The sequence below is a fragment of the Poecilia reticulata genome, linkage group LG4 (genome assembly GCF_000633615.1).
Source record: "Poecilia reticulata strain Guanapo linkage group LG4, Guppy_female_1.0+MT, whole genome shotgun sequence".
Lineage (NCBI taxonomy): Eukaryota > Metazoa > Chordata > Actinopteri > Cyprinodontiformes > Poeciliidae > Poecilia > Poecilia reticulata.
Genome location: NC_024334.1, coordinates 28,199,576 through 28,220,314, shown reverse-complemented (window position 1 = coordinate 28,220,314; position 20,739 = coordinate 28,199,576). Strand labels below are relative to the sequence as shown.

The following is a 20,739-nucleotide window of genomic DNA, read 5'->3' as shown; positions in this document are numbered from 1 at the left end:
GTCTGGCGCAGTTTGCCTGTGTGGCTCACGCACGCACGCACACGCACACACACACGCGCACACGCACACACACACACGCACACGCACACGCACACACACACACGCACACACACACACACACACACGCACACACACACACACACACACACAGACATGCACAAAAGCATTTGCAATAAAGACAACAAGAAACAGAAGAAGGAAATGCCATATAATTTGAAACATGTTTTCAGCCGGACATTAAAAAACAAAATACAAAGATCTAATGAAAACCTGCCTTCATCAAATATAATGGGCTGTAAATGTGACGTTGAAAAAAAATGTATAGATGTATATTTCTTAAGAAAATCCACATGTAATTTACATATTACAGCTCTTGTTTCCTCTCCCTTAGGTTTTAATGTGTTAAAGGTTTTTTTTTTAAACAAACCTTTCTTATATTCCTGGAATTGTGTCCACTGTCGGTTAATCAGTTGTCTCTGACGAATGACATCACAGCATCTTGCCATCCTTTCATATTCATCCCTAATTCACCTTCTTTACTTTCAGAAACTCTGGCTCTGAATTCAAGAAGGAAATRTTTATGGTCACAGCTAAATCCATCAACCAGCAGATCACACCAGCAGTTTTACTTTCAGATAAATTAGCATCCTGATTAATGAATGTTCATCAACACTGACAGAGTGTGTGCATGATGTCTTATGGGATTTAGCAAGAGTTTTATTAAGTCATGGCTGCTGTATTAGAATAGAATGTGCAAATGCTTTACAGGCATCAGAGCTTTGCAGCATTCATGGTGTCTGAGAGCTGCAGCATTAGTACCATGGAGATTTTCCACATGTCCAAAATCATCTGGCTCAGGCGGTAAACTAAGTATTTACTATGCTGCATTAAATGTGTACATGCATTATAATTATCTTAACAGAATCCTACTCTATTGAAATAAAGGGAGACAAGCAACTAACATGCAAGTTTGGATGGAGGGATGAAGAGAGTAGCAGGAGAAAACTAACCCATGAGGAGAACATGCAATCTCTACGGCGCTAACCACCTCATCATGTCTAAAAACACTTTGACCAAGTGGTAATCCAACTTCATCTTGGTCGAACAAACTTGTGTGAACTAAATCTTTGCCACAAGCCACTAGGATTATCATACAGCAACATTTTACCATCTTGCCATTTTCTTATTCCTCGTTGTGGATCAGTGAAGATTGATTAAATTGTTATACACTTTAAAGTGATGGTTTGTGAAGAGCAACAAAACTCATTTTAGTCTCTGACAGCCTCTACAAAATAGTTGAATTAAAGAGGAAGCTACAAAGTTTTATTGTGTGCAAAACAAATCTAATCCTCAGAAGAGGTGCAGGAGGAAAGCGTGCGACCCGTCCCATCACGGCTTCGAGTTTCAGCCCATTAGGCTCTGCTGCATGTCTTTCCCCTTCTCTTCCAACCGRTTTTCCTGTTTTCTCACTATCAAATAGAGACCACTAGAGGAGAAAAAACATCCAATCTAAGTCCAGCATGCTCTCGAGCAAATATTTGGAGACTGTACTAACAGCATTAAAACATTTTTTGGAACAAAAGTCTCTGGGAAGGGAAACCAGGTGAAGTAGAAACAGATCTTTCCATCTCATCCAGCTAGCAGTACATCTTACTAATGATCTGATTTTGCTTTTATTTTGGGTAAAAGTCAGAAATTCACATGTGTTCTTTTTTATTCCATTCCTTAGCATCACCAGCTACATCTCTGTACATTATGCGTTCTGATAAGGCTAATTTTTGTCAGACTAAAAGCAGTTTTTAAAGATTACAACCTTTAAGAAAATTTAGACATACTTCTATGTACACATCTCTGAAAATATATATTTTTTTCTAGTGGTTTGATTCAGTAACTTACTCTTTTAAGAAATTTATTTTGAAGTTTTCATTTGTTGTTAGTGGAAAATTGTCATAATTAATAGCAATAAAGTCTGAAAACATCAGAGTGTGTGCAATTAATCTGAACAATCTGTTGCACTTAGTGAATATGAAATATGAAATAGCTGACTTGAGTTAAAATTTAAAATGGATTGAAGTCAAAGTCAGTTTATGTTTCATGTATTTTTTCCTGCTTCTGTTCTGTAAACTGAAATTGAAGTTTCACACACATGGAAACCTTTATCACCTACACTATAGAGTTCTGTAGAAATCAAGAGCAGCACTGGCTTTGGCCTCTCCGTTTTGTCACCTCTATAACATGCAATAATGTTCAGACGTTCTGCCGCAAAATTGTTGAACGTCGGAGAGATACGCTCCCTTCTGAAGAGGCTGCAGCTCAAACCACCAACTCTCTGGCCGAGAAGCAAGCGTCTGAGACTCATCTGCCAACACATTAATCATTCTCACTGTTTTTCATTTTAAATTACTATTCCACTTGGCACAAGCAGCCTGGAATCGGACATAAATAACTTAAAAATAAATTACAATGGAAAATTTCCATCAAAATAATTAGTTGGATACTGAAACTTTTGTTTGTTTTACAGCGTTGTTCATAATTAACAGTCCCCTTGGTAACAATGTGTTCAAATGCCTTAAAGTAAATGCCTGTTGTACAGACTTGGTGACTGCACAATCCTACTTTTTGCTGCATTTCTCTTAAACTTCAGGTTTTTACTTCCTTTCTCTTTTCTTCTGTGTCACCATAGCAGTGCATGTTTAATTTTTGTTTTCACAGTAGATGTAGGCATTCATAAATGATGTTCAATACTGGAACAGTTTTCCACCTTTCCCATTTTGAATAGAAAATAAAAAATATATTTATAATTACCTTTCATATTTGCTGCACAGTGATTCCAAGAGATGGAAAGGTGGAAAGAAATTACATTTACTTAAGTACATTTATTTGAGTGAAAGTCAGTAGTTAATGCAAAAAAGAAAGAAAGAAAGAAAACATTTACAAGTAGTTTTATTTTACTATGCATTTTACTTCTGCCTTAGTAAAATCATTATGAAGCATCACTAACTAGAGGAAAATTTCTGGATACGCGATCCACTGTGAATAACTTCACTGAATGAAGCGCAAACATGTTTATGCCAGGTTTCTTCTGAATTTCTGTCTGTAATCCTTTTCCTGTTGCGACTCAACAACTGTCCAGCTGTCAATTATGAACTGTGAATCTAGCAGCACTTGATGTTATTTAGAGTTATCAAATTAAAAAGGGCTGAATACAAAATATGACTCTTAAGAGTTTTATAGCAAACATGTTGAAGAATATGTCCTTTAATTTCCACTTCACTATACTGTGCAACTTTGTGTTTGTCTGTCATATAAAACCCCCAATGACCGTTATTTTTTTTGCAGATGTAAGTTAAAAAATATATTTTTTTAGGGAAAAGTAAAATCTTGCACTTTTTTTTCAGTACGTTCGACTTGTATAATCACCACAAAAAAGATAGTGACATTTTCCATTTTCCACATGAAATATGTGACTTCAAAATGTGAAAATGTGGCTTGCTGAATTGTCTTCAGTGACTATGGCAGCATTGAGTGAACTATTATGTGAATTTGAGTCCACAGGGTACTACAGGCAGCTCATTGTTAGTTAGCTCTTTTCACCAATTTTGTTGACGATAAAGCAAATATAGGATATTTCCCGCCTGAAAAACAGACTGAAAATGTAAAACTCCTCTCCAGTTAAGCAGGAGTTTTGTAGTTTTACACACTTTCCCATAAACGTTAAACTTGCTATTTTAAAAATAGACAAAAACACACACATTTAACTTGTGTAACCGTCCAAAGATCTTCCATCTGTCCCTATTTGTCTGTCAACAGCTGACTTGGCTCCAGACTGTTTGCATAAATGTCTGAAGAAACATTTAAAAGATAACTCCCTTTGATAACCTCCACTCCGGCCTTTTGAGTCCTTGATCTCAGCGGCCACCGGCCCCGTCCCCTTGGTTTTGCAGGTCAGGGCGTGCACATCTGTCTCTCCTCTCCTCGGCTTCTCATTGTCTTCCCCTGACATCATCGAATTACACCCAGCTTCACATCTTTCATCGTCGTTTTGGTAATGATTATCATTATCATACCAGCAGTCTGTACAGATGCATCATATTTGGCTGACTTCCTTTCCAGCTCCTCAGCAGGAAAAGCCTACTTTCAGCGGAGGAGCGTGCAACAAAGGATGGGATGGTGTTTGGAGGCACATATTTGGAGGCTGGTGGAAAATCGTTGTAATTTTTTGCAGCTAAAGGCCCTGAGGAGCAGCACTGGCCACCTGGGGACTATGGCCACTTATCGCACTTGGCCTTCCCTGGTCACCATCATGAAAATAACTGTTATCTGATTATGATTATCAGACGTCTCTATTGCCACAGCACATATCTCCACAATGTCTCCTCACCAGATGCTGTATTCATTTCTTTTCCCGCCACCTAACAAAGAATTTTACGTTATCTGGTGCCATTAGCACTGCCTCTCGCTCGGGATGGTAATTACTAACCTCTCTGAGTGAGAGGAAAGATCCCTCCAGAGCAAAACTCTTATCAAGCATCAGCAGCAACAGCCAGGAATGTGTTGAAGATTGTAGAAAGTGTTTTCGCAGCCCGGGGTGGGGCTGCTGTGGCAGTCCACACACTACAGGTTGAATGATTTCTAACTTGAGATGCTCGAATCATTATAACAGGAATTAGGCTCAATATGGTCTTGTTTTTCGGAGATAAAGACATGAATGGTGTTTTTATTTGGATTAGCCACATACGTTTTGGATGAACTTGTAGATTTTTGAACAAATCAGGTTTTCGTATGATCAGAAACTTTTGAAATTAAATGAAATGTCTCAGATTATGACCTGGCTAGCTGAGGAACAATATTCAGGTTTTGGTTAAATATTTATATTTTTACTATTTTCAAAAACTATTCATGAAGTCACAAGTTGTTTTTTCTACGTCTCCTCCCATTAAACACACACAGCTTTCAAAGAAAATACCCCAGTATGGATGACTCATTGGTTGCAGGCATTTCCCAGTTTTTCCAGTGTTAATTTCCTCTCCAAACCATAACCAACGGCACATGTGTTTTACTTTTTACGGCTAAGATTATTACCTTTTCATTTGTCATGTTTTATAGAAATTACAAGTGCAATTATTTGACTCTTAAAATGTAACTATGTTGACACTGCTTGTATTAAAAACAAAGGAATCCATCTTTTACTGGATAGTCAGAGTGTGAAATGGTGCGATACAAATGCACCTCACTTGCCTCCCCCTTTATATCAAAACGTTTGCAGGTTTGATAACATTTTTCTTAATTGGCCCAATCTTCCTGGTAACTTTGACCAGTTTCCCATCCCTGCTGAACAGAAGCATCACTACAGCATGATACTGTCACTACCATGAGGGTACTAATGCAGGCCAAGCTTCTTTTTTTTTTATTTATGAAGCTTCTTTATTTAACATGAATAATTTTCCTCATATTTACAATTGTATCGTACTTTGTGTTGGTCGAAGGCACAACATCCTATTAGAAGTTGTAAATTTTTCTAGCTGCAGCTCCTAAAATGTGAAAACAATCCAAACACAATACAAACGCAAGTACACGTTGACAGCTGTATGTCTACAAGCCCACAGTCATTTTCTGCACAGCTGAGGTCTGATAGTTTAATAAAACTATAAGCCCTCTTAAAACCGGAGATTTGGAGATGATTCTGGGTCTGTGACATATTCTAGTTCAGCAGTAGATCAATAGTAGTAAAGGTTAGTCAATTAGTGGTTAAGAAAAAAAAATGCAAAAATGCGTGAGCAGCAACTCACAGCGAAAGAGAAATTGTACCTTCTGTCAGCTTTAGGGTTTGAAGCTGTAAAGGATCCGGTCTTTAACAGGAGTTATTTYCTCATTTATTAAGTTAAACAAAAGCTAAAACATTTACCTTCAAAAATCGTTTATAGGTAATAAATGAGACCCTTAAACTTAAGGTTTTTTTAAGTGTTTATATATACATACACTGCTTCTGTACCTGGAATCAGAACCTACTAATTTTACCAGAAGAGTTTGGCTTCAAAAAGACAATTAAAAAGTTGGAAATGACTCAAACTGCCAGATGAACGTGATGGGTTTCAAAGCGAATGATGCAGGATTGTTTTTTAATGTTTAATGAGACTTACACAAAACAGATGAGCTAGACAGCAAAAACTCAACACTGTTGTTTTAGAGAAACAAAAGCAACCAAGTGCAAGAACCACTGAGGTTAGAGATTGCGACCATTTCACAAGCTGCATAAACAGGCTGTTTACTCATATGGCAAACATGTCAGCTAACAAGTTTATTTACACATCATGCACTGTCATTTGCTCTCAGTTCATTTCAATATTTACTCTTACCATTTTAAGGTCCTGACTACAGAGACTTACTCAATGCTAATTTGCACAAGTGTCTTGCATTTTCTTGGTTTCTCAATATCTCTTAACCTTTTAATACGCAAATGTTGATTACATCTTCAAGAAGTTTGTAAAATTGTTCTACATTTTTCATGAATCCTGTAATATCTTTGTGTCTTTCATGTTTTCCTTTTTCGTTTTCAAAGCTATGTCCTTCTTGTCGTCGATGGTCCTGACCCCTGCTGTGTCCAAAGGTTCACTGATCTCTTTCAGGAATTTGCCCTGCATTCTCAGAGTTGGGACTCCTGGCTGTAAATCACATGTTTAGCATTAAGGTATGGCCACAGTGAACGCAACCAGACTGGAGGGACCRTGCACAGTCTTAGTTGCATTCCTCCAGTTGTAATTTCTTCCACAAACCCGTTGTTTTTCATCGCTGTACCATCCTCCTCACACTAGTATCAATATTGCTCTTTCCAAGTAAAACTAAGCTGCAATAAGCCTTTGGATTTACCCGCAAAGGTTTTATGAAGTGCCTGGATGCTTAAGAAGATTTTATAGAAAGCCTTGAACATACTTCCTCATTGAAACCACTTCCACTGTCATCTTAGCACCTCTTTTGCATTCAGTTAACATTAGTTAAACACTGATGGATAGGTTTTCTTGCTCTATCTGTTTCAAAGGTGTGTCCAGCCGCTTTGAAAGAGTAAAAGATCACCCAACCACAAGAACAAAACAAAAAAAAACTAACAGCACAGCAGCCCTTGAGGCTCTTTTAAGTGTTCACAGAGTCTGACTGAATGACACTCACAAAGCACCAAATATTGACTCTTTAGTGGCTTAGTGTTGGGCTGAAAGACCAAACAGCTGGACTGCCACAGCTCCATCTTTCATCGTGACAGCCCCTCCCCTCCTGCCCTCCAGGCTCCGTCTGCTTGTGTGCCTACAGAACTGCTTTCTCCATGTGGGGGGCCCTCGGCACATCAAAGGAGCCCAGCGTTGGAGCGTCGGTGGGGTGACAAGCAGCTACGGCCCAGCTGAGCAGGACCGCACTTGTCTACGCAAGGGGAACACATGGCAGGGACACGTCTGAGAGGAACAAGTCCCAAGGTAGAAAGTCGGTGAGTGATGCAAATGAAAATAAACATATTGTGGGTATTCTCATTCCTGTGGCTAAAAATGTTGGAGTTATTTTAATATTAATAATAAAAAATAATAATAATTTAAACAAAAATGTGTCAACTCATCTTGAAAGAAAAATGCAGCTTTTAAATTAAGTTATATAATAATGGAGACATGGACTTAAAGGAATGTATCTTTTTTATAGAAACAAATAATAAAACCTCCATTATTCTCTGGATTTCCAGATTAATGGGCACCATGGTTTTGTCGTTTCCATTGTAATTTAGGTCATCACGTTGCTGGAATGGGAAAGTTCATAAAAGGAACAATTAGGAGAGTGTTAAATGTTCCCAGAAACGTCACATAAGAGACATTACATCTCTTTCAATATATCAGCTTTAACTCTGGTTCTACAGGAATCAATTAGCTAGTTGAACTTCAAAATTAGTTATCTCAAAATTAGAGAAAGACTGGACAAATGCTGTGTTGGAAGGTGGTATAAAAGTCATTTTTCTTCTAAAAAATATCTTCCTTACAAACCTAAATATGAAAATGCTTCCATTCTTTCTGATTACACCACATTACATGAAAATCAAACACAAGAATTAGGCGACACACCTCATTGCAACTCTCAAGCAGAGCAGTGGAGGAAAGTTGACATGAGGTTGTTTTACAGTTACAGGATTTTGGCACATTGCAATCAGTGAAAACTGATGCAGTCATTCCTACAGCTGAAACTTGGACAAAATTAGGTCAGGAAAACAACACAATGATGCAAACCATTACCTCATCAGCAGTTCCGAAGCAGAAAATGACAGAATAACACAGGCTGCAGACTTAGTGGAGCAATGGAATATTTGGACAACTGTGCAAACTGTCTTTGTTTTTTTATATAAATCTAGATCAATGACACTTGCTTTCATAAACAAGTTTATCTATGTTGAAATAGAAGAAGAGACAGAAGTAGTTCGTACTTTTGTGAGGAAAGAGGAAGTAGAGTTTTTTCGCGAGCAAGGAGGATCTTTTTGTATGTGAGATAAGAATCTGAAGTGAAAGAATAATATCCAATATTTTATTTAAGCGTGAAAACAATGAGTTTTACTCCAAAATAAAAAAAGTCAACTCTTTTTTGTATTACCAAAGCTCTAATAACTCATCCAGAACAGTCCGTGCGTGTCTCCAGTTCTTGTTCAGAGCTAAGCTGAGTAGTTTCATCTCAATTACAATCCAATCATTGCATGTGGCAAATTTTGAATATCTGGATAGCTCAAAGAAGAAGAAAAAATGGAAGAACATTGAAAACTGTGGGAAACTAGAAGCGACAAGACTTGGCTCGATACTGGCACAGGATAAATGTCAAACAGAGAGGAAAGAGGAAGCAGATAACATTGCGGATCACTTGATAGTTTCAAGCCAAGCTGTCTTTAGGAAGAAAGAAGTTGTCTGTGGCCTCGGCTTTGCATTGAGTTTGTGCATGTGCAAGCAGACATGTGTGATGGAGTCGGCTGTTAACTTGTGAATATAAGCGCTCCAGAGTGTGAAAACTGACTCAACTCCTCAGATCTTCCCACTTGTTGCTACACATGTTCAGCTCTGTGTTTCTGCTCCAAACCTCTGTCTTATATTGGTCTGCGTAAAACTCCTGGGTGGTCCGTTGATATGCAGCTTTAATAAGGCTCAGAGCGCACACGCAAGTCTTATTTCAAGGGGAGTCTGACTCTAAACAAATGTAACACAGGCAAAGCTTGAGTTTCTCACAATTTGGGTCTTTGCTGAATTATTTTGTTTTAAACTCAGTTTATGTTGTGTTCATAATTATAGAAGCATACGTTCTCAACGTTTGAAAATATTTAATTACTTAAAGTAAGCATTTCATATGAGCCTCCTCTTGTTCTTGTAAGTTTAGGTGAACATAGGCAAACGAGATGCCTTCACACATTTTGCTCAGCGTCTTCTAACAGGGAAAGAGGGCAGTCTGTAGTTAGACTGCTGGTCGGACATCCTGTTCTTTCATTTGCCAATTACAACTGAGATCATGGTTCACACTGCCTGAAGGAAGTACAGCTAGGTTCAGTCTTTTGGATTGGATAGAGCCGGTTTGATGCAGTCATCACTGCACGTTGTGCAGACGGTGATCAAACACTGAAACTGAAACAGAGAATCTGTCTGCAGCAATCCTCTGATAAGCACATTAATTTGTTTGAACCCCTTACTGAATAAATATATGTCACCTTCCTAAAATAATGGCCAGTGATTTTCTGGCAAAAGTGAGTTTAACAAAAACAAAAACAACAACAAAAAAAATACCCTCCTCTTCTTTTTTTCAATAATATGTTTTAGGCATAAAAAAAGACTTGGGTCATTAATTTAGGAATGTATTTATAAATGTATGTGTTCTGTAGGTTTTAAATTTAGTACAAATTATTACATTATTTAATCGAGATTGTTCATTTTAATTCAGCACATTTAGGTTTTGTTAGGTATTTTTCCATTTAACAAAACTGGTAATAGTTTGGCATAACTCAAACAGCAAAGAACTTCCAAGATCATCTTTCATGAGTGGTCGATTTTTTAAAGTATTCATAACTCTTGAGCTTTTTTTTTTTTTTTTTACAATTGGCGATGGTGGTGATAGCATCATGCTGTGTGGATGCTTCTCTTTGGCAGGGACACCTTGTGTCATCACTGTGCATTATTTTAGGTTAGTCTTCTTGTAAAACATCAAAATCTGGAAAAGTGCAAAGGCTATAAATACTTATTTAAAGAAATGTGCAATTCCAAAAGCATTACTTAGTTTCCATGTTGCTAAGATAAAAAAAAAAAAAGTAGCTCAAGGTGACCTCAAAATAATGAAGTCTGACTGCTTGAAAAAAAAACATAACGAAAGCAGGCTTCATCTAAATTTTTGAAAAGAACCATAGATCAGTTCAGTTCTCCAGAGCTTCTATTGGCACCTTCAAATAACACACTCCAGTGCAATAAGGCCTCATGACAAAAATCATTTTGACAGCAACACCATGACTCACTTTTTCTCATATAAAACCCCCTTTCTTGCTAATGTTATCCCCACTCCAGGCTGTTACACTGAGAAAATATTGCCACTAACTGCAGTAGCTCAAACTATGTTCTGTCATCAGCTTTTTCGGGAAGACGTTGAAAATGATTATTTGAGGAAGTAAATGAGGCAAAAATTCGAAAGCTTATGGTTCAAATGAGGCAAATTCAGAGAAGAGTTGCACTTTTAACTCTTAATAGAGGGCTCGCTCAGTCTTCGTGAAGCAGAATTTAAAATTTTATTTGCATATTTTAAGTATTTTAAGGGTAATCTCACTCATTTTAATCCGATTAAAGATCAGAAAAGGGTGAATAACAACTCCTCTTCCGTAGCCATAACAAATTTATTGTAAAATAACTTGCAAACTTATACAATGGAGGTCTAAAAAAGTTCAAGCATTCTCAGTAAAAGTATCCTAGCCTCCACCCCTTGCTATTTTGGAATCTTAAAAACAATATAAGAAACTAAGTTTATGATTAAGCAGTTTGTTAAGCCAAATTTAGCTGAAACAATTTGAACTAATAATCTTCGATTGTATGAGCAGGGAACGTCTTGACATCTGTAGAGTCAAAATGTCTTTTGCATAGGTGGGGAAGTATCCACTCAGTACAACTAGGACAGAGAAAAGAGATCTTAGGTGGTGGTGTTAAAGCGATGGTGTTATGTGTTTACCACGCACACAGAGCAAAGTCAAGACACCATGTTACCTTCAGTTGTAATTAAAACACTGTACATATCAAATATGACTTAAAAGAAACTTTACTTTGCAATTTAACATCTTTAAATTGGCGTTTAAAGATGTGGCACTTTCTGAGAGAAAGCGTTAAGGCGCCCCTGAATGGTTGCTATGGGAGATTAAAAGATTTCTCAAATGTGACTGAAAAAAATCTAAACTACACTCCAGGTATGTTTATAACGAGGGAACAATATGATAACATGATATGGAGACCAAAAGGTTGAATTTACATAAAACTGCCAACAAATAAGTTGAAAATCAGACAACAGCTCCAATGTTGGTAGGAAATGAGCTGAGAATGTTCTTATCAATATTAGAGAATGAATGTGTTTCTTCCCTAGCTTCATCTTTACCAGAATGTTGAACAGATTCAAGATGAATGGATGATGATGATGATGGTTGAGAAAATGATAGAAGTAAAATCTTAGCTGTAATTTTTACATGTAACTCTGAATCACTGGTGTAGCAAAAAAATTTTACATGGCCACGAGGGATTATGCATGTAGAAGGAAAAAAACGGGACCAAGACAACTGCATTTTATGTCCTTATATAAAATTTGTATCATATCCAATGTCTCAAAAAAAGCCATTGGATATGTCTCCTTTAGGTCATTTTAAATTTTCTTCACAATCTTTGACTTCTGAGTTTGCCATAGCCTATAAAAAACATAAAAACAGTGACATTTACATTTGATGTTTGATATATTTTACATATTACATTTGTAGTTGCTTCATATACATATAGTGAGAATACGGAGAATCTCAAGCTGGAAAGGAGCAACTGTGTTTTCTAAAATGCCAGAATTTTTAGACTAATAACTACGACATTTCAGATATTTTAAGAATGTCTCATCTTCGTGGTTTGTACTGTAAATTCTTTCCCAGCTGACCCATGGTGCAGGATGGAGCAGCCGTATGGGAAATTTAGCTAAGAATGTGAAGAAAAGCTGCTGCTCTCCACCCTCTGCCGCTACACCTCCTCTCCATTGCAGTCAACTTTACAGTTGGAACAAGAAATGACCTCACCTCGTCCAAGTCCCAGCTCCCCCAAGGTTTGAACAGGAAACATTGAGAGCACAGCCCCCGCCCAGCCCCTCGCACCCGCTGCTGCAAGAGAAAACAGGAGCGTTACTGAGCTTTATGGCGCGCAGACACTTTGAACACGATTTTTGGGAAAACTGAACAGCCACTAGTGTGAAGACAAAACGCATAATTCTTGGTGCATCAGCTAGCATGAGTTAATCATTAGTCTGAGCTGCTGCTGTGAGTTTTCAGCCTATGAATTCCAGCCGTTGTTTGGATTCCTCTCAGAAGGAATGTTTTATGCTCCTTTGAAAATACAAAAGACTTTGCACACATCTGAAAGCCATTAGCCCCTTACACTGTTCGAAAGCAGCCTGAGGATTCTTTCCTTTTCACGTGGAATCACTCCACATTTACATTTGCTGTCCTTTTCTTGTCATTTCTTTCTTGTGTGTGTGTGTTTGAGGGGGAGCAACCTTTGTCTTTGCTGTTACAAGGGATATGGGATTTCACAAGCATATCCAAAAATTCGACTCCACGGCCCACTGAAACCAAGCTCTTTCAAGAGCGAGCCACAAATCAAACTCAATCCACACCACTCTTCATTGTATGTTTTAACAGTCATTTAACCATTTCCAAGCAGGCTGTGCAGAGTTGCAGACGGCTGCATCACTGGGGACCAACATCACGTGTATGTCTGCCTTCTTCATCACTTGGTTTCCAAAAGAAAAAATAAAAGGAAGCTGTGGACATGTGGAGCGAATCTTCCCTCCTCATCATCATCCTCTGCAGCTTAACCTTGCAAACACACCGATGTACGCATGCTTCGTGAGATCACATCTTCTCATACCCCCGTGAACACTGACATCCTTTGTTTCTGCCCTTGTTGGACCTACATTCCACTCCTGCTGCATCACTGGGTTAGCACAGCTGCACAGGGCCTGCTTTAAAGAGAAGAAAGAAAAAAAACACAGCTCGAGGAAAGGTGAGGCAACAAATAACTGGCTTGTAATCAAGGAATTAGCGCAGGGTGTGCCTATCTAATCTATCTAATCAGTTTGTCAGGTTACAAGTGTTTTTTGTTGTTTTTTTTTCTGTGTCTGGGTATGCGGAGCTGACAACATGCTTCCATCTGTGCAGTTAAAATCATCACTGGCCCACAGGATTCCCAGATAAGATCATCCAAAGTCAGACACACTCCACCCTGACCATACTGGCCCACACCACAAACCGTCGGAGGATGATGACATTCTTAAATCAGCCTGAAAACACTGAGCTCCTTCTTACCACAACCCAGTTATCTATACGCAGGCGTTGCTTCAATGAGGCTAGACTCTTTAAAACACAATATGAGCCAAAGCAGCTGATAGGAAACTCATCTTTCACAATTGGAACCATAAAACTTAATGAGTCACAAAACCAAACTCCTTGAATTTATTGAATCCCTCTAAAGCTCCACATGCTATTATTGTCTTACTTGACGAAGCGGAAGAAAACTTCAAAAACATTCTGGTTTCCTTTACAAAGACTGAAGCGCTTGTTTTTCTCTTGCAGAACAAATGCAAAGTCCTGCCTGGTATTTCTAGAAAGTATAGGTTGTAATGGCCAGTGTACCAATCCTTTCAATTCTAAGATATAGTTTAAGATGATAGCTTAGATTTTAGTCTCAAAAATTACGCATTTGTTTGTCTGCCTTTCACAGGAAGATTCTGGAAACGTTTTTTTGATATGACCACGTACCTCTGTCATTAGTCTTCACTTGTCAGACCAATGAATATTGGGTTTGCCCTTCATTGCTCTATTTGCCAAAATACAAAAAGTACATTTCTGATGCTGTCACCGGGAAAGATTAAAAAATACAGAAATATGAAAAATGTCAAAATAAATGGAGGGGTGAAATCTGGATAGACTTTTTAAGCTTAATTACAAATTCTTTATATGGTTTCAATTTGTGAAACCTGAAACAAAATAATTGACACTGAATGGTTTCTCAAAAATAAAGTTAGTGACCCTTCTTGTCACATATCCATATTTACAAGCTGTAATAGGAGGTTTGTAAAAGCAAACCACATCATGCATCATAAACCAGCAATCACCTTTTGGTTGTAGAGGAAACTGTAAAAAAAAGAAAAAGGACATTCTCTTTTTTTAATGTCAAAGACAAATGTCTTTATGTTTTTCTTCAAGACCTAACTTTTTGTTGTTGTGTGCACAATAATATGAAAAAGTTTAATGACAGTTAAATCTTTCCTAGATCACTTGCATAATTATTCCGGTCTGCTTTTTCAGAAGCTGAATTCTGCAGAAACAGTTTTAAAGTTTCATAATGATTTACTGGTCTCTCCTGTTGCTGAAAATTACTCTGTGCTTCTGCTAATTCAGTGTTTGATACTGTGAAATTTACTTTTTACTTTTTTTGCATTGCACCAAGATGGAAAACAACATTTTGCACATTTAACAATTTTTTGACAAATGCTGATGATTAGGCTAGAATGACACTTTTGTTCTTGTGACTCAAGATTACATGTATCTGTGATTTCTACAAAAGCAAATAAGCAATGAGAAATAAAAGATAAATGACTTACAAATGTCTGCATATAATGATTCGTTTCAGGCAGAGACCAAGGCATGTTAAAAGTTACTGCAAATTTTAAACAGCTCATAAAACCAGACATATTTATTGCATTTATGTCAACCTATATATTATGCAGACAAGTCAAACTCGTGGCCCAAGCAAATCTTTATTGGGTCATACTTTGGGGAACAATAACATTTGGCTCTTAAATTATGTGGAGTTTTTTTGAATGTACCCAAATAGAAAGGTACTGACTATTGATTAAAGCTACTTAAATCTCATCTGAGTCAAAACCTAGTTATGCACCGATTTATCCTTGTGGGCAGCTTTACATGACCAGCAAATCTCTCTTTGCTGGGAGGTTAGCTGAATAACTTACAAAGAATTAACTCAAAATCTCTCCTTTTCCATTTTGAGACAAAACAAAAATTTATTTCACCCATAAATGCTCAATATCTAACAAAAAGATTGGTCCCTCTTAATTTGTCAGATGGAACGAAGGACAAATACTGAAATGAATCTTTAGTCGGGAAGAATGAGTAAAAATGTCTTATGGTTTTGAAGAATGAAGGATGAAAGAGGGAAGTATAGTATGAAGTATAGTATAGTATAGTATAGTATAGTATAGTATAGTATAGTATAGTATAGTATAGTATAGTATAGTATAGTATAGTATAGTATGCCATGAAGTATAGCAGAAGATGAAATAGAAAAGTTGCTTTGAACAATTAATATTGAATTTGAAATTAGAAAATTTGAAATTAGGCGATACAATTAGACTCATGAAATTAGATCTTTGTGTTTTGATGAATGTGTTTTTCCAGATTTGTAAAAAATTTAAATTAAAAGTTGTTCCATTGGTGGGTGAAAATAATTTGATTGAACTTCTGATGGAGAAAATAGCCTGCAAAAGCAGACCCAGAAGTATCTTACTGATTTTAAGAAAGTTCTTAATAGGAGCTGTGCTTGAACAAAGCAGTACTTTGACCTAAAGTGTATTTACTGTGATGTTCAACATGTATAAAAAGTGATACTGAGCATTGATAGCCCTTACTGTTGATTGGTTAAGACAAATTGACAGAAAACTACTGATTAGAGTGGCATTTCTTGAGTTTAGTGCGGCTTTTGATATTGATGATCACAAACTTTTACTGAGGAAAATTTTTTATCATAGAGCATTTTTAAAGTATTCAAAAGAAAATGCAGCTTGGAAAGCTGAAATAGCAAGCATAATGCTACTTGACACGCTGTTGGCTCATGATGGAAAAGCAGTCAATCCAGGAGCACCGTTCGTTTTCCTTAGTCTTTGCTGATTCCTTGCTTCCCCAAAAAACAGAGATGAGGAAGAGTGTATGTATATATCGGCTCCTGCAGCCGTGCCAACACAGTTCCCACTGTGTGTATTACTGCACTGATTAATAAATCATTAGAACAGACAGGTTGCAGACCTAAGGAGGTCTGCAACCTCCCATAAATACCAGAATTAATACCAGCCAGAATTAAGCCAGGAAGTTATTAATGGATACAAAAAGCATGTGGTGATGCTGCTACTCACCAGGTAACAGTTGACAAAACATTAGTGGGGATCTAAGTATATGTATAAATTGTTTGAATGAGAAAAAATTAATAAAAGAAAACAACTTATTGGGTTAGTTGTGCACCCAATTAATAATCAAACGGTAATTGAACTTGTAAGTTGTGTAATTCTTGCAATAGAGGAAAAATTGTTAAAAAATCCAAAATAAGATACATTTGAGGATGAGTGTATGCAAACTTCTGTCTGCCACTGTGAGTGTGTGCGCATGTTAGGACAATCCAAGCCTCATCTGGTTTCTGTTCTGCTGTGAAGTTTTTCACACCATCGGAACGAGACCCCCACATTTATGCTCCTCTTGGACAAGACAAAGAGAAACTGTAATGTCATTTAGGCAGTGTAAAACAAAAATCTTCATCTTGTCATCATAAGCCCATGAAATCACAATGATGTTGACTGCAAGTCTCAAAAGGACTGTTTTTCATTAATAGAATAAGAGACTGATGGTAAACATGACAGCGTTTGGTTTTTAAAGTGCATGCTTGAACCCATTCTCATTACATCTTTTCTTTAAAATTCTTGACTAAAAAAAAACCCATCATCTTAGGCTCCAGACACATACTGTATGTGTTTACAAATGTATGAACAGGAAATAAGTGAGAGACAGAATGCAACAAGAAAAATGTGAAGAGAGGGTTAGTAAAAGTACTTTTTGCCTAAGCTCTGAAAGTAAAATACAGTCCAGATGATTGCCTGGCAAAATGTGAGCTTTGCCAGGCAATCATCGAGCGTCAGTGAAAGCACCTCTGCCTCAAAAGCTCGATGAATGCATGGCGAAATGTGGTTCTGTTTAGAGGTGGGAGGGAGGAACTGCTTGGAGGGATATGGAGGAGAAAAAAAGACATATACACACACACAATCCTAAAGGGCTTTGGATTAAATGGGATCTACTTCTTTCTTGTTATTCATGCTAGTTTATCATGGTATCAATGTGGGACTCCACAAGAACTCATGCAGCTCACCACAAATCATTCTGCATGACTTTGCTCCATGTTACGGCTCCACAGCAGACTGTATGATCCCCGCTGCAACAAATTCTGAAATAGGATGAGGTGAGAATGGTAAAAAATTGTCAGCTATAGTGAGGTGGTGTGCTCAAATCATTTCAAAGCACAAAATCAGCAAAACAAAACTCAAAACTTCTAAAATCATTTGAATCATGTTTCCCAAAAATAACCTAAAGCTTTATCCATCAAAGAATATCTTGTGAGAATCAAGGCAGAAATGAAGGTAATTTCATCTCAGGGAAACTGAATAATGGATTGATTTTGATACATTCAGATCAAAGATCAAAAACAAAAGCATCACACACATGGTTGCAATTTCCATCATTTAATGAAAACAAAGTACAGATTTAACAACAGAACTTCTCATTCTCTTAAAAGCTTATTAGGGCACATCACAGGAAATGAAATAAGGGATATCCATGCAGCTTCCTTCTGATCTACCTAATGCCTGATGGTGTTAAAAAAAGTATTTATTACCCTGTCTGTTAGTCCCCGTGTGAAAAGGCAGGAGACGTACCCTCGTATAATGACTCAAATCATCCTCCTCCAAGGAGATTGTGGTGGCAAACATGGTCTCCTTGTCCTGAACACCAGCGTTTGTTTACAGGTTCCTTTAGGACTCAGTGAAGTTTGTCACGCATGGCAGAACAAAAGGGAAAACAGACACAGTGAAACGTTCTGCATCAGAGTACTGTTTGCTTCTTACACAGTAAAAATAATTTTATTTTTAACTTATATTCATTTCTGTAAAGAGGGAGTCACATTGCATAGTTTTTTTCCCCGTGAAGTGCTATCTAACCATTAAACACACAAAAATTGAAACCAAACATCATGGAAAAATACTACAACAAACCTAAAGCAAAAGCAAACTGAGACTAATCCCCAGTGAAGATTTGCAGAGGACTGCTCAGAGACATAACAATGAAATGATGTAAGTGAACAAAAGGCATAGAGAAGACAACCACCCAAAGAAATACAACCAGCAAAAAAATGACAAACACACCCACACAGACAAACAGTAAGTACAAACACAGAAAAGGAAGACATGCAGACTCAACAAAGACAGCAGCATTCTTCAAGCACATGCAAAATATCAAAAAAAAAAAAAAAAGAGACTGGAAGGATAGCAAAGGAAGGCAACACAGCCTCAAGCAATGACCATGTAGGCAAAAGAGACGCCAAGCTTTCCAAAAGACCACACTCAAAGTGATTAATGTTGTAGCTTTAAGAGAACAGAAAGCAAACTCACAGGAAACACTCACACCAACTTTTTTCTACCCTGTTGTCTCTGCTTAGGTGGCAAATTGCTGCAGGGACTTGGAACAGACAGTGGATTAGTAATCCAGGAAAAAACTACAACTTAATGCTCAGACTGACAAAGTCATTTTATCATTTCCGCTGCAAAGTTTTTATGGGTTGTTGTTTTCAAAAACCCCTGGGATATTTTCGAAACGGAATCAGAACAGACCAAATATGTCATTTTCACTCTCGCTAATATGGCACTAACCATGGAGTATGGGGCACAAAAAGCCTCAACACTGGGTTATAGGTAAAGATGACAAAAAAACAAGAATGGCAAATAGCAAGTGGAGCTTTATATGTGTATTGACAATAAAGTTGAGCTTGTTCTGCATTTCATGTCTAAACAGGAAGACGAACATGTTGCATTTCTGTTGCTGTTGTGTTTGATGGGTTTATCTTTTTAGGTCAGGTTAGAAGTTGGGAAAATGTAGGGAAAAAATGTAGTTGTTTTTACAAAAGAGTCACTTTTGCTTTTCTATGTGAATACATAAGATCAAAATTTTCTCTCTAGAACCGGTTTATTAAAAAAATAAATAAATTAAGAAATTGGGTCCTGATCCTTTCCCATGAGCCTTAGTGGGACTTTAACCTATACCAGTATTGACAGCTAAACTGAGAAAAAAACATTACCTTCGGTCTAAACCATTTTTTCAGACATTTTACGTCTCACTGTGACGTTAAATCAGACCAACATGACAAAATAAACGCGTCACATTAATCTCTTCAAATACTTATGCAAAAGTATAATGAAAAACATGTTTTGAAATGCTGGAATCGACTACAAAACAAAAGTAGAAGATAAGCTGCTGAAGCTGGTAAGGGAGTGAAATGAAAAAGACTTAATTTTTATAGACTCAGGTTAAATTGTTTGGATGTAGTTACTGTGATTTGGAGGAAAATGATGAACATTGCAAGCCTGAGAACACCTTTCAAACTGAATCATGGCGATGAAAGCGTTATGTTTTGGACTGAAACATTTTACAAAATAGATTAAAAAAATATAAGGAAAGAGCATGAAGTGAACATACTGAAGCAGCATCTCATGATGTGCCAGAAAGTTAAAGTTTAGAGAAATTAGGATATTACCTTAAAGTTTACCATTAGTTACAAAGTGACTTCAGGACAACAGAGCTAATGTTTTGGATTACATTACAAAGGCCTGATCTCTGGAGAATTTGTAGATAGAGCAGGAAGGTGTGTGTGAGTAACGCAGTGCACAAACATGCCAAAGTTACACCAGTTTTATCAGGAGGAGTGGGCCATAACTCCAGCAAACTATTGTGAGAAGATTCTGGATGGAAATTGAAAACGGCTGATCCAGGTCAAGGAGTTCAAAAGGCAACTCTGTCATATACTGAGGAAATCCAATTTCTGATCCTGAAGAAACTAACACAAAGTAAAAACTAGACAAATCCACTCATTTTTGTAACATTTAGAATATATATATATAATTTTGGTAATCCTTATGGATCTTAAACAATCAAAGTTTATTCTAATTTCATGTAAAAAAAACAAAACAAAACATGCTAAATCATATTTTTTGCTTTAAAATCAGCACAATAATCCAAAGAAGTAGTGTTCACAATTTGGGTCAGTGAGATGGTAAAGGTCTACTAACACATGTGATTACGTGACATCCACCAACAAGAGTTTTCATAGTTATTTTAATTTAATTACAGGTCATAATCTGTTACATTATTTCATTCTGGCCCAATATGGGATCAGAACCACCACCTACATAGTTTAAACATACATTAAATCTGCACATTTTTATGATTATGTCAATCATTCACAAAAATACCCAGAGTAAAAATAAATAAACTGAGTCATTTAAAAATATGGATACTTAAATTGTTGTACAAAACAGTGCACTCAGACTGGACGGAGAGTGCTTGTAAGTAACAAATATCTCCAAAGGTTCTCAATTAGATTCGTGTGAAAGCTGTTCACACACACACACACACACACACAC

At 37.1% G+C, this 20,739-nt stretch overlaps 1 protein-coding gene across 1 annotated transcript in view; it reads right to left on the bottom strand.

Annotated features, from left to right (window-relative positions):
• Positions 1–17,475, bottom strand: part of LOC103464177 (ceramide synthase 2-like) — a 39,065-nt gene extending 21,590 nt beyond the window's left edge. The window contains exons 1-2 of the mRNA XM_008408114.2: positions 17,421–17,475; positions 12,293–12,373 (exon numbers count right to left, since the gene is read on the bottom strand). Of these exons, the coding sequence (XP_008406336.2) occupies positions 12,293–12,373; positions 17,421–17,437 (98 nt within the window). The 5' untranslated portion in view covers positions 17,438–17,475. The remainder of the gene's footprint in view (positions 1–12,292; positions 12,374–17,420) is intronic.
• Positions 17,476–20,739: the final 3,264 nt, after the last annotated feature.